At 32.1% G+C, this 13,501-nt stretch overlaps 1 protein-coding gene and 1 pseudogene across 1 annotated transcript; both read right to left on the bottom strand.

The window, feature by feature from the left end:
* Nucleotides 1-2,822: 2,822 nt before the first annotated feature.
* LOC18609682 (uncharacterized) lies at nucleotides 2,823-4,651 on the bottom strand. Its single transcript, XM_088803578.1, has 5 exons — nucleotides 4,647-4,651; nucleotides 3,938-4,594; nucleotides 3,646-3,852; nucleotides 3,396-3,456; nucleotides 2,823-3,260 (listed from the first exon to the last, which is right to left on the bottom strand). Exons 1-5 carry the CDS (start codon nucleotides 4,649-4,651, stop codon nucleotides 2,823-2,825), a joined length of 1,368 nt encoding a protein of 455 aa, XP_088659704.1.
* A 40-nt stretch (nucleotides 4,652-4,691) lies between these two features.
* Nucleotides 4,692-5,888, bottom strand: LOC148764316 (uncharacterized; annotated as a pseudogene).
* Between the last annotated feature and the right edge of the window lie 7,613 nt (nucleotides 5,889-13,501).

The following is a 13,501-nucleotide window of genomic DNA, read 5'->3' as shown; positions in this document are numbered from 1 at the left end:
TTCGGTTGGCATTTCCAACGGAAATTTCCGTTGGAAAACTATTAACAACGGAATTTTTCGTTGGTAATATTTTGACCTATTATTTTTATAATAAATTTTCAGAAAAAATTACCATATTTGTTTCCGATACTAAATTTAATTCCGCATTCAACTCTAAAATATATAAAAGAAAAACACATTACAAAATTAAGATTCAAGTCCTAACATCTAATTAGAAATTATCCTTAACACACAATATATAATATAATTTGATACATATGAATATTAAACATAACATCCTTAAAAAGTATCCAAGTGTTTGCTCTGAAAATTATACATCATGTGAGGGAATTTTTTTTCTTACTTGTCAAGTCTTGAAGATCCCGCATCGCCAAGGGTTGAACGCGCATTACTCATGAACATGGTTTCCATACGTGCCATAAATTCACTCATGCCTTCTGCCATCACATTTCTCATTTCTTCACGTATTTCCTCACGTATCTTATTCAAATTTTGTGCAAGATTTTTAACTTTTTCTTCCAATGCATTTGCGAGACTGTTAAAGTTTGAGTTGATAGGGCCACACGCAGACTCAGATGTTGGTACATTGGATTGTGTTCTAGTGAGTAAAGTTGTCGCAGGGACACGAGTGCCAAACCCATACACGTGAGTACATGTAGTCTCCTTCCCTCCAATTGCTTCAGTCCAAGCATGTGGATCGAATTCCGGCTAAGAAGATGACTCATCGCCATACTTCTGCGATAGTACAAAATTATACATTTCCTGCATAAAAACCATCATTAATGATTAATATTGAAGTAGAACATCAACTTAGAAGAAATAGTCAAAATTAATGAATTTTTACTTACACTCGTAGACTTGGACTTGTTATCAATAAAATCACCATGATCCCCTAAGCGCTTATGAGTATGGTTGAAAACTTCCAAGAAAGTAACATCTCGTTTCAGCTCAATTGCCTGAATTTATTAACAATTATATTTAGTCAATATATATATATATATATATATATATATATATATATATCCTGATATATATAACATGTATAGCAAAACCAAAATCCAACTTTGGGTGAACAATTTAAATGAAATTCATGGGAAAACATACATATTAATTCTGAGTAACATTAATTCATACCATCCCTTTTGCATGAACCACAAATGGAATTGAACCGCTAGTGTGCTTTGGAATGCTTCCTTCTTTTGGCGTTAAACGATTTTGCCTTGCTTTTCGTAATTTGTTTTGCCACTCTTCTGTACCCCATACTGTATCGATCAGGGTGTCCCATATTTCATTTGTGATCCATCCCTCGACATGCCTCTGCATTCTGTAATGTTGTTAGTTTTGGCTTCAGTCATTGCTTTATGCCTTTCTTCTGAAAACATGTCTCTTAATCGATCGGAACAAATTTTTTTCCATATGCGTCGAACTAAAACATCTTTATTTGCAGACCAAACACACTTTTCCTACAACATAATGTAATACAATAAGTTAACAAAGTTATACAAATTAATGGAAAAGTGTACGCTTAATAAATATAAAACAAACATAATACCTGAAATTTTCTAAACATTAACTCTTTGATATCATTAAGGACTTTCCTCCATGTCGACCATGGATCATGAAAATGATTTTTGATGATCCTTGTTATTGTAGATGTGACCCCTCTCTCGAAAAAAGTGCTTGTAAAATATTTCAAATAATTGTATATATTAAAATTAAAAAAATTATAAATTGAGTTGAAAAATATAACAAGTTTAACAAGATAACATACCTATCCCCAATAAGAGTTATACGCAGTCTGTCCGATGGATCTACAGGAGTCTATAGTCCTACATTGGGTCCTCTACCTCTTGATCTTGACGATTCCTTATTTGCATTTCCACCTAAATCCATAGATAGGGATCTTGTAATATCATGTGTAGATGTCTCATTTTCTACTTGCTCTGCAAATACATCGTACAAAGACTGTGTCTCAAATGGCGCATCAATATTCTCCTATTGCACCTGTTGTGGAATGGATATATCATCACACACTTGGGAACTTGTAAGCACAGCCATACTCCCTGTTGCATATGAAGACCTAGGTCTCGATTTTGATTGCTTCCCTTTAACCATCGTTCCTGCAATATTGTGTTGTTAAAATCCCATTAGCAATTATTATCAATATGATTATTATTATTATAACAGAATAAAAAACATCAATTCATAGCAATGACACATATAATTCTTAATTATTAGAAGCAAAGTAGCAATTATATATTAACTAATTTCAACATTTAAATCTTGATTTTAACTCAAACGTTCTAATTTTACATCATGTCAAAATACTTTAATATTATAAAATTTAAGTTCAACAATACTGTAAAAAGAAAATATTAAACCAATATCATACGTGCCTACAATCATCATTCACTTCCTTAATAATCAAACTCATGTTATGCATTATTATCACTATCATCATTATAAGTTTCACAATCGTCGTGCTCCACATGATCTTCATCTTCATCTTTATCTTCATCTTCTTCTTCATAGTCATATTCATCTTCATCTTCATCATCATTTTCATTATCTTCTCCTTCCATGTCGTATTCTTCATCTTCATCTTTATCGATATCATCTTCTTCATCCTCAATCGATAGATTAACCTCTTCATAATCACCACTCACTAACTCTGTTAAATCAACTTCCTCTGATTGAGTACTAGTAATTGAATTAGACACATCTTCTTGGTATACTCCTTCATTCAAATCACTTTCATTTTCTCTATCACCACTAATAGGAATTTGAAATCTACTCTTAGCTTTTGTTTTAAATACTGCCCACTAATCACGTCGATCTCTTCTTCTTGATGGATAACTACTATAATAAACTTGGTGAGCTTGGGCAACTAAAACAAATGGTTCATTACTTGCCAGTATTGAGTTGTAATTGACATCAACAAGACCATGCAGTCGATCTACCTTTATTCCTTTTTCAGTATCAAACCAATGACACTTGAATAGAACAACTCTATTCCCTACACCAAAATACTCTAACTTGATTATATCCACTAAGATGCCATAAAAGTCACGCTCATGATCATTGTAAAAACTCCCTTTTATGCAAACCCCACTATTCATTATCTTACGATTTTGGCCGTAATCTAAGGTGTGAAACTTGAAACCATTTACAAAATATCCACTGTAACATGTTATCATACGTCTGGGACCATAAGAGATTTCAATTATATGTTGGTCTATTTCCTCATTATGCTTTGCAACCTACAAACATGAGATACAAGAGAATAAAATAATAAATTACATAATAAAAAAGAAAATGATTAATAAAAAGTTCACTTCTATGTTAAGGAGACTTACATAATTTTTAAACCATTTAACGAATCTCGCATCACGTACTTTCTCCAATTCCTCTTTCGAAATTTCCACAACATCTCCCTTCACAATTTCATCAAATATCCTATCATAATATCCATGACTACATGATTAACTTCAATCTTATTATAGGGTATTAACAAGTTAAAAAAGTAATGGTACTTACTTTATATATGGTAGCATCTCTTCACAATTCATTAAAACATATAACTCAGCAACATAAAACTCATCCTCATCTAAAAATCAACATTTATCACATGAACCAAAAGCTCGCCCCGGGTGAGTGAAAATTGAAAGACGACCTATAGAGTCCACCTCTCCCCCATCATCATTACGTGGCACTCGATTTACTCTTGTTCGCACAGCAGGTTCAAAATACCATGAGCAGAATGAGGAAACTTCCTCGATAACATAAGCCTCATATATAGATCCTTCAACAAAGGCACGATTTTTTACTTTCTTCTTCAACTGTTGCAAAAACCTAACAACCACAATATTCATCAATCTTACGATGTACTTTTAACTCTTCAAAATAAATATATGAAAACAAATAACAATTATTTTACCTCTCAAATGGATGCATCCATCGATACTGGACGGGTCCACCAACCTTGACCTCGTAAGGTAAATGAATCGACAAATGCTCCATCAAGTCAAAGAAACCCGGAGGAAATATCTTCTCTAGTTTGCATATAGTTTCACATATTTTTCCTTGCAACGTTTCCATATGATCAATACATATTTCAGTTACGCACAAATCCCTAAAAAATTGAGATATCTCAGTAATTGCATCCCAAATTGTTTGAGGCAGCATATCACATAATACAATTGGGAGCAATCGTTGCATAAAAACATGACAATCATGACTTTTCATCCCATAAAATTTTTCATCAATCTCATTAACACACCGAGAAATGTTTGATGCAAAACCATTTGGTAATCTCAATTGTTTAACCCAAGCACAGACATTTCTTATTTCCTCCTTATTTAATGTGTACACAGCCTTGGGCTTGTACAGTTTTCTATTATTTTCCACCAATTCCAATTTTGGCCGCTTGCAATACACCTTCAAATCTTGTCGTGCCTTTATGTTGTCCTTTGTCCTTCCTTTAACATCGATCATTGTGTTGAGTATATTCTCAAAAAAATTACGTCCAATATGCATAACATCTAAATTGTGACGAATAAGAAGCATATGCCAATAAGGTAGAGACCAAAATATACTCTTCTTCACCCAATTATGACAAACACCATATCCCGAACTCTTTCACTCACCACATTTTGTTCCAAATGGGAGATGATGAAGCGAATTCAAACGTGTCAATTTTCTTCACCTGATAATCGAGGAAATGGTAAGTCATGTTCAACTCTTTTTTTAATAAATTTGTCTCTCTGCCTCCTAAAAGGATGATTAGCTGGCAAATATTGCCGATGAAAATCAAAGAAACAAGGTTTCCTACCATGTTTCAATATGAAAGATTTAGAATGTTCCATGCAATATGGACATGATAATCGTCCATGTGTACTCCACCCTGACAACATACCATAAGCAGAAAAATCATTAATTGTCCACAATAATGCTGCCCTCATATGAAAATTTTGTTTCCTATATGCATCATAGGTCACAACACCTTGTCTCCATAATAAAGTCAACTCTTTAATCAAAGGCCTCAAGAAAACATCTATATTTTGACTTGGACTTTTTTTACCCGGAATAACCATGTTAAGAAATATGTATCGTTGTTTCATACGTATCCATGGGGGTAAATTATACACACAAAGCATTACTGGCCAAATAGAATAAGGCTTGGCCGTCGATCCAAAAGGGTTGAAACCGTCAGCACATAACCCGAGTCTTACATTTCGAGGTTCCATTGCAAAGAATTCATGTGTACAGTTAAAGTGTTGCCAAGCCTCACCATCAACAGGGTGTCTAAGGAGTCCATCATCACGGTGGTGTTGCGCATGACATGTCATATGTTCAGCAGTTTTACATGACATATAAAGCCTTTGAAGCCTCGGTATAAGTGGCAAGTAACGTAAAATCTTGTAAGGAATTTTCTTCTGCCTTCTTACACTTGAATTCCTTTGTTTATACCGAGGATGTCCACATACCTAACAATGCTCAAATGTAGCAAATCGCTCATAAAATAACATGCAATTGTTTTTGCAAGCATCAATTTTGATATATCCCAAACCAAGCTTTGCTACCTTCTTCTTCATCCTATAAAAGTCGATAGGTAAATTCTCATCAGATGGCAACATATTCTTTATTATCTTCAACAGTAGATCAAAACATGATTCACTCAAATTGTACTCCGCCTTAACATTTAAAAGTTGGGACACAGTTGAAAGTGTTGTGTGCTTAGTGCAACCTACACACAAAGGTTCCTCTGCATTGCTTAACAAAGAGTAAAAGGAAGACACATTTGGATTAGGATCTTTTTCCACAAAGCTCAACTCATTTTCAAAACCATGGTTGAAAGCAACTTCGGGACGCATGGCATCCCTAACCATTCTAGTATATGGATTTTCTATTTCATCTTCATATGTAGGTTCTCGAAAAGCAGCATCTCCCTCAAATCTAAGGGATAGTTCAACTCTAGATCTACTTCTTGATGATTGTCCAACATGATCTTCCCCATGTAAACTCTAAATTATGTAAGCCCTAGTAAAACCACGGTTTAGGATGTGTTCTGTGACTCTATCTTTATCTAAGAACTTGTTGTTACTACATCATGTGCAAGGGTATCTAATTTTATTCTTCCACATAAATGTAGTCTTCGAACATGCGAAATTAATAAATTTAGTAACTCTATTTACAAATTCAGCTGTAATGAATCCATTTTGTAATCAACAGTATATCCAAGAGCGATCTTCCGACATTTTATAATCCTAAGTATCATAGAATATCATTATCAAGACTAATTTGTATTGATGGAAACAAAACAATTTGTTAAACCATACATTCCAATATGTATTATATTTATATATATATGTATATATTCAAAATTACATTGTAAGATGCAAAGTAGCCTTTATAGTATAAATTATTGCATACATGAATTATCCGTTAAACCTAGGAAAATGGTTTATATTTATTAGGATAGCATCAGATTGAACAGCATGAGTGTTGTGGACGGCTCAAAATATATGTACTATTATCCGTTGGAAAGGCTAGTATCATTATTTATAAAATTGAAGTTTAATAGGGGTGGTCAGTTCTCAAATACCAACATTTAATTGCTTGTGTGTTTAGCTTACTCACCTCAGAAATTAGACCAAAACCCAATCTCGTTTTGAAGCAGATCGAACACAAGTTTGATGCTTCTAGAGCCGACCTTAGCCTTTGACTAAAGTTAAAGTAATGAAATGTTTAGACTTGTAACCGTAAATCAAATAATTAAAACACAACAACATCATTAAAAATACCTAGGGCGCATCAATTGATAAACAAATCTTGATAAACATCAAATAAACAAGATATACAAAATTAACCCCTAGGGCTAAGAATGTCAAGGGCTCATGTACCCTATTAACTACCTGAATAATTTTAAAATTAATACTCTAACCTTAACTCTATTACATTTTTACTACCTTATAATTACCCTAACCCATTTAAAAATCTGATTATATTAAAAAATTATTAAAATCTTCTTCATACAATTTCTCGTGTATATCCGAATCCGTATACATATACAATAATATTTCTCTACGTATTTCATAAAATTAACTACACATTAAATTTTCTTCCACAAAAAAATTACAATTTAAGTTTAAATAATTAAAAACAAATATCTTAAACTTAAAATTAAATAACTAAAAACAAATATATGGGGAATCAGACAACAACATTATCACCAAATTCACAAGTCTGAAAGTACTAATTGCAATATGGGGTAATGAAAAACTCTCTCGTAAATTAATGACAATATCGACATTGGCATGTTCCATTAATTCTTAAGGTATCACTTTTCAGAAACATACAATACAGTAACATTTAAATGATATTGTAAATGTAGAACAATAGCAACACATCAACTCTAAAAAATTGTCTGAAGCAGTCAATAAGCTAGTATCATTTTACAGTAACAAACAGCCCTAATTGAAGCATCAAATCTTGTTTGCATAACAATTATTAAGAATGGCGTGGGGCTTAGGGCGACACAGAGGCAGTCGACAAGAAGTGGCTGTGGCTGGGCAACTGGGGAGAAAATTCAGATGAACTGATGAAGGAGCCGAGCGTGGCGGGGTAGGTCGGCAACAAGGGAAGAACAAGGGCATGGAGCTTGGGGAGACACCCATGCAGTCAGCAGACCCTGGCTGTGGCTGGGTTATTGGAGAGAAAAGGTAGATCAACCGATGAAAGATCCGAGCTTGGCGTGGTAGGCTAGCAGCTAGCTGTAAACACCATATTTTTTATGTTAAAAAAATTAATAATAATAATACTTAACTAATAAAAAAATCAATAAAAAAATACTGGCAGGGCGCGGACGCAAAATTTCAAAAAAACTACGGAAAACACCATATTTTCCAACGGATTTCCAACAAAAAATTTCGATGAAAAATTTTCAGTATAAGTCCGTTAGAAATCCGTCAGAACAAGTAATTAAAAATTTTAATTATACTTTGTTGGAAATCCGTTGCAAATCCGCTGAAAATTTCCAACGGAATATTTTCTGTTGGAAATACAAAGATTTTTTGTAGTGAAATGACCAAAGTCCTTTATGACTTTAGCTATCATTTATTTAATGGCATCATATTTTTAAAAGATGTTCTTTTTCATTTTTTTCCATCAATATTAATCTTAGATAATGGCATCAGATTTGTTGTAATTTTTTTGAATTATGTATTACTTCATAACAATGCACACCTTCTAATAGAAAATTTCGATCTTTCTTTTATAATTCATGAGCTTTTACATTAGCTACATAAATCTACAACTTTATGCTTCGAATTGCATGAGCTAATAAACCACCCAAAAGTTTGTTTTCTAGTAATAGTTTATCACAAATAAGCTTAAGCCAAAATTTAGTCTTCACAGCTATGTCAAACAATAAATGCTTCATATAAAAAATTGAAGGAATGTTTACTTTTGCTTCAAAACAAGGTCATAAATTTGTAAAGAAGGAAGTTAGCAAAATTGCTGCAAAAACTATCGAGGGTTAGTTTGCCCATGTTGCTTCTCAAATAGCTAAAGAGGATAAAGAATACATTGCAGAACAAAACATCCAAAAGTAAGTAACTAATCTTCTGTGCACTAGAAATATTAGAAATATTACTAATAAGATGCATTGTAAAAATGTGCTTAACTTAGTTGCTGAAATTATTTGAGTTTTCATAATAAATATGTATTTTGGTCATCTTAAAAGTTACCAATATGTTATTGAATTGGAATGATACTTAACACTAGGCAATTGTGTGAAATCATTTTTACTATCTTGACATGTTATTATATTATTTTAATTTATATTTAAAATGTTTAAATGTATTTCATAATGGCATGTATTTGTTAACAATTTTTATTGTAAACATGAATGGGAATTACTCCTGATTATTATATTCTATGACACTTAGGATTACAAATGGTGGGAGGTCAATATTGAATGTACCGCTGCTTAACTTTTGATGGATTCATTAGAGATGAATTTATATATGGAGTTAAAGAATTCATTGATTTTGCATTTTCTAACCCTTCAATTATGTGGGAGAATAAGAGTAGATGCCTTTGCTCATAGTGTAGCAACAAGTTTCTAAATTTTGATAAAGTGGTAGAGCACATCCTTAAAAAGGGTTTTACTGATACTTACACAATATGGAGTTTACATGAGGAACATGATGTTGGACAATCATCAAGAAGTAGAGATAGAGTTAAATTATATGCTAGTCATGGGGAACCTACATATGAAGAGGAAATAGAAAATCCATATGCTAGAAGGGTTAAGGCTGCTATGGGTCCGAAAGTTGTTTTCAGTTATAGTCATGATAATGAGTTAGGGTTTGAGGAAGAAGATCCAAATCCAAATGCAGCTAACTTTTACTCTTTGTTAAGTAATGCAGATGAACCTTTGTAGTCAAGTTATATAAAGCACACAACACTTTCAGCTATGTCGTAATTTTTAAACATTAAGTCAAAGTTTAATTTGAGTAAATCGTATTTTGATCAGTTGTTGGAGATAATAACGAATATGTTACCATCAGATGAAACTTTACCTACTGACTTTTATAGAATGAAAAAAAAGGTAACGAAACTTGGACTTGGATATATCAAAATTCATGCTTGCATCTTAGTTTATGAGAAAATTGTTGATTTGGGGTATTGTATGATATGTGAGCATCCTCGATATAAACTAACGAAATCAAGTGTGAAAAGGCAAAAGAAAATACCTTACAAGATTTTGCATTACTTGCCACTTATACCAAGGCTTCAAAAGCTTTATATGTCAGGCAAAACTATTAAACATATGACATGGCATGTGTAAAACCAAAGCCATGATGGAGTCCTTAGACACCTTATTGATTGTGAGGCTTGGCAACACTTCAACCACACACATGAGTTATTTGCAATGGAATCTCGAAATGTCAAACTAAGGTTATGTGCTGACAGTTTCAATCTTTTTAGATCAACTGTTAAACCTTATTCTGTTTAGCCAATAATGCTCCGTGTGTACAATTTACCCCTATGGATGTGTATGAAACAAGCATATATATATTTCTTAACATGGTCATTTCGGGGAAGAAAATTCAAGCCAAAACATAAATGTTTTCTTGAGGGTTTTGATAGATGAGTTGAAAGTATTATGGACCGAAGGTGTTGTCATGTATGATGCATATAGGAAACAAAATTTTCAACTAAAGGCAACATTATTATGGACAATTAATGATTTTCCTGCTTATGGCATGTTGTCAAGGTGGAGTACTCATGGATGATTATCATGTCCCTATTACATGGAACGTTCTAAATCTTTCATATTAGATCATGGTCGGAAACCTTGATTTTTTTATTGTCATTAGCAATTCTTGTTACCTAATCATCCTTTTAGAAGGTAAAAAGATAAATTTCTTGAAAAAAAAATTGAGCATGACTTTTCATATCCTTGATTATCAGGTGAAGATATATTGTCACTGTTGAATTCGCTTCCTCATATCTCATTTGGAATAAATGTGGTGAGCAGAAAATTTCGGGTTACGATGTAAGTCATAATTGAGTGAAAAAGAGTATATTTTGAGATTTTTTTTATTGGCATACGTTTCTTAGTTGTCACAATCTAGATGTGATGCATATTGAGTGAAATGTATTTGAGAATATATTAAACACAGTAATGCATTTTAAGGGGAAGATGAAAGACTACTTAAAGGCAATGCAAGATTTGAAGGTGTATTGCAACTTCCAGAATTGGAATTGGTGGAAAATAATAGAAATATTTTCAAGCCTAAGATTTCATACACTTTAAATAAAAAAAAAGAAAAATTATTTGTGCTTAGGTGAAACAATTGAGATTACTTGATAGTTTTGTGTTGAACATATCTTAGTGTGTTAACGAGATCGATTGTAAATTTTATGCAATGAAAAGTCATGATTGTATTTTTTTTACAACTATTTCTCCCAATTGTCTTTAGTGATATGGTGCCTCGCTCAATTTAGGATGCGATTATTGAGATATTTATTTTTTTTAGAGATTTATACTCAATTGAAATACTTGTAGATCACATGAAAGCTTTGGAAGGAAAAATATGTGAAACTATATGTAAACTAGAAAAGATATTTCCTCTCGATTTCTTTGACTCTATGGAGCATTTACTGATCCATTTACCTTATGAGGCAAAGGTTGGTAAACCCGTCCAGTATCGATGAATGTATCCATTTGAGAGGTACTACACTTGTTATTTATTTTCAAATAGTTTATTAAAAGAGTTTACGATACTTATTAAGTTAAGGTATTTATTAAGTTTTATATATATTATGATTTTTAGGTTTTTTGCAACATTTGAAGAAGAAAGTAAAATATCGAGCCTTTATTGAAGGATCTATATGTGAGGCTTATATGATCGAGGAAATCTCTTTGTTTTTCTCATTATATTTTGAACATACTGTGCGAACAAGATTAATTTGAGTGCCATGTAATGATGATGGGGAGACATGGATTCTCTTGATCGTTTTCAATTTTCACTCATCTTGGGTGAGCTTTTGGTCTATTAGATATATCTCGATTTTTAGATAAAGATGAGTTTTATGCTGCTAAGCTATATGTGTTAATGAATTGTGAAGAGATACTCCCATATATTGAATAAGTACCATTCTATCATAAACCCAAATGATTAATCATAAGAATAAACTTCATTTGTAAATTGTGGATATGATGATAAGATATTTGATGAAATAGTGAAAAGAGATGTTGTGCATATATCGGAAGATGAATTGGAGAAAGTACATGATGCAAGATTTGTGAAATCATTTACAACATATGTAAGTTTATGTAAAGTAGAAGTGAACTTTTAATAACAAATATGCATTATGTATGTAAACTAATCATTTTTGGTCTTGTATTACATGTTCGTAGGTTTCAGAATGTAAGGATGAAATTTTTCACGTATAATTGAAATCTCTCATGGTTTAGGACATATGATAAAGTGTTACAAAGGATACTTTGTAAATGGTTTCAAGTTTTACACCCTAGATTATGGGCAAGATCGTAAGACAATGAATAGTGGGGTCTGCATAAAAGGGAGTTTTTACAATGATTATGAGCATGACTTTTATAGTATTTTAGCGGATATAATTGAGTTAGAGTATTTTGGTATCGAAAACAGAGTTGGGCTATGTAAGTATCATTGGTTTGACATTGAAAAAGGTACTAAGCTAAACCCTTTTGATGGTCTTGTTGAAATTAAATACAACTCAATACTTGCCACTAATGAGCCGTTTGTTTTAACTGGACAAGCTCACCAAGTTTATTATAGTAGTTATCTATCAATAAAAAGAGATTGACATGATTGGTGAACAATATTTAAAACAAAAGCTAAGACTATATTCCACCTTCCTAGTAGTGAAGATAAAGAAAATGAAATTAATTTGAATAAAGAAGTATACTAAGAAGATGATATGTCTATTTCCATTAATATTACTCCATCGAAAAAACTTGATAACTCTACAGTTTTAGCAAATGGTGATTATGAAGAAGTTAATCTCTTGATGAAGAAGTTAATCTATTGATTGAGAATGAAGAAAATGACATGTAAGGAGACGAAAATGAAGATGAAAATAAAGTTGAAGACAAAGACAAAGAAACTTTTACTGATGATAGTGATAATAATGAAAAACATGAGTTTGCTTATTTTGAAAGTGATTGATGATGGTAGACATATATGATATTGGTTTATATCTTTTGTTACACAGTTGTTTAACTTAGTTATCAATATTATAAGATCTTGACATGTTATAAAATTATTATAGTTTATATTTTTAATTTTTGAAATGAATACTTTATAGTGGCATCTTTTATTGTACACATGATTAGGAATTACTCTTAATTGTTGTAATTTGATGATTTTTATAGTTTGTTTAAATTTTTTTAAAATTTGTGTATGAATTTTAACAAAAAAATATTGCAGGAATGATGGTTAAAGGGAAGCATTCAAAATCGAGACCTAAAGCAACAAATGCCTCTGGAATTATGTTGTTGCCTATAAATGCTAGTGCGTTTGCTGATTCATCCATTTAACCACAGATGCAGCAGATCAATGATGTGCCCTCTGAGCCACCTTCTTCGTTACGTGCATCTGCAGAGCAAGTAAATAATGAGACATTTACTCACAATTCTTCTAGATCCACATCTATTAATTTAAGTACAAATGTAGATGGTGCATCCTTAAAGTCAAGGGGCAAGGAGCCAGGTGTAGGATTACAAACTCTTATAGATCCATCTGAAAGATTGTATATAACTCCTAATATGTAATCTTGTATTATAATGAGATAGTTATATTTGTTATATATTTTGCTATGCAATAATTTTCTTTTATCTTGTACAAGTAATTTTTTCAAGCGAGGGGTCACAGCTACAATAACAAAGATCATAAAAAATCACTTCCATGGTCCATGGCCAACATTAAGAAAAGTTTCTAATGACATA

This window comes from Theobroma cacao, chromosome 2 (assembly GCF_053813885.1).
Source record: "Theobroma cacao isolate CCN51 chromosome 2, ASM5381388v1, whole genome shotgun sequence".
Lineage (NCBI taxonomy): Eukaryota > Viridiplantae > Streptophyta > Magnoliopsida > Malvales > Malvaceae > Theobroma > Theobroma cacao.
Note: the sequence above shows the minus strand (reverse complement) of the source record. Positions and strands in the feature narration are given on the sequence as shown.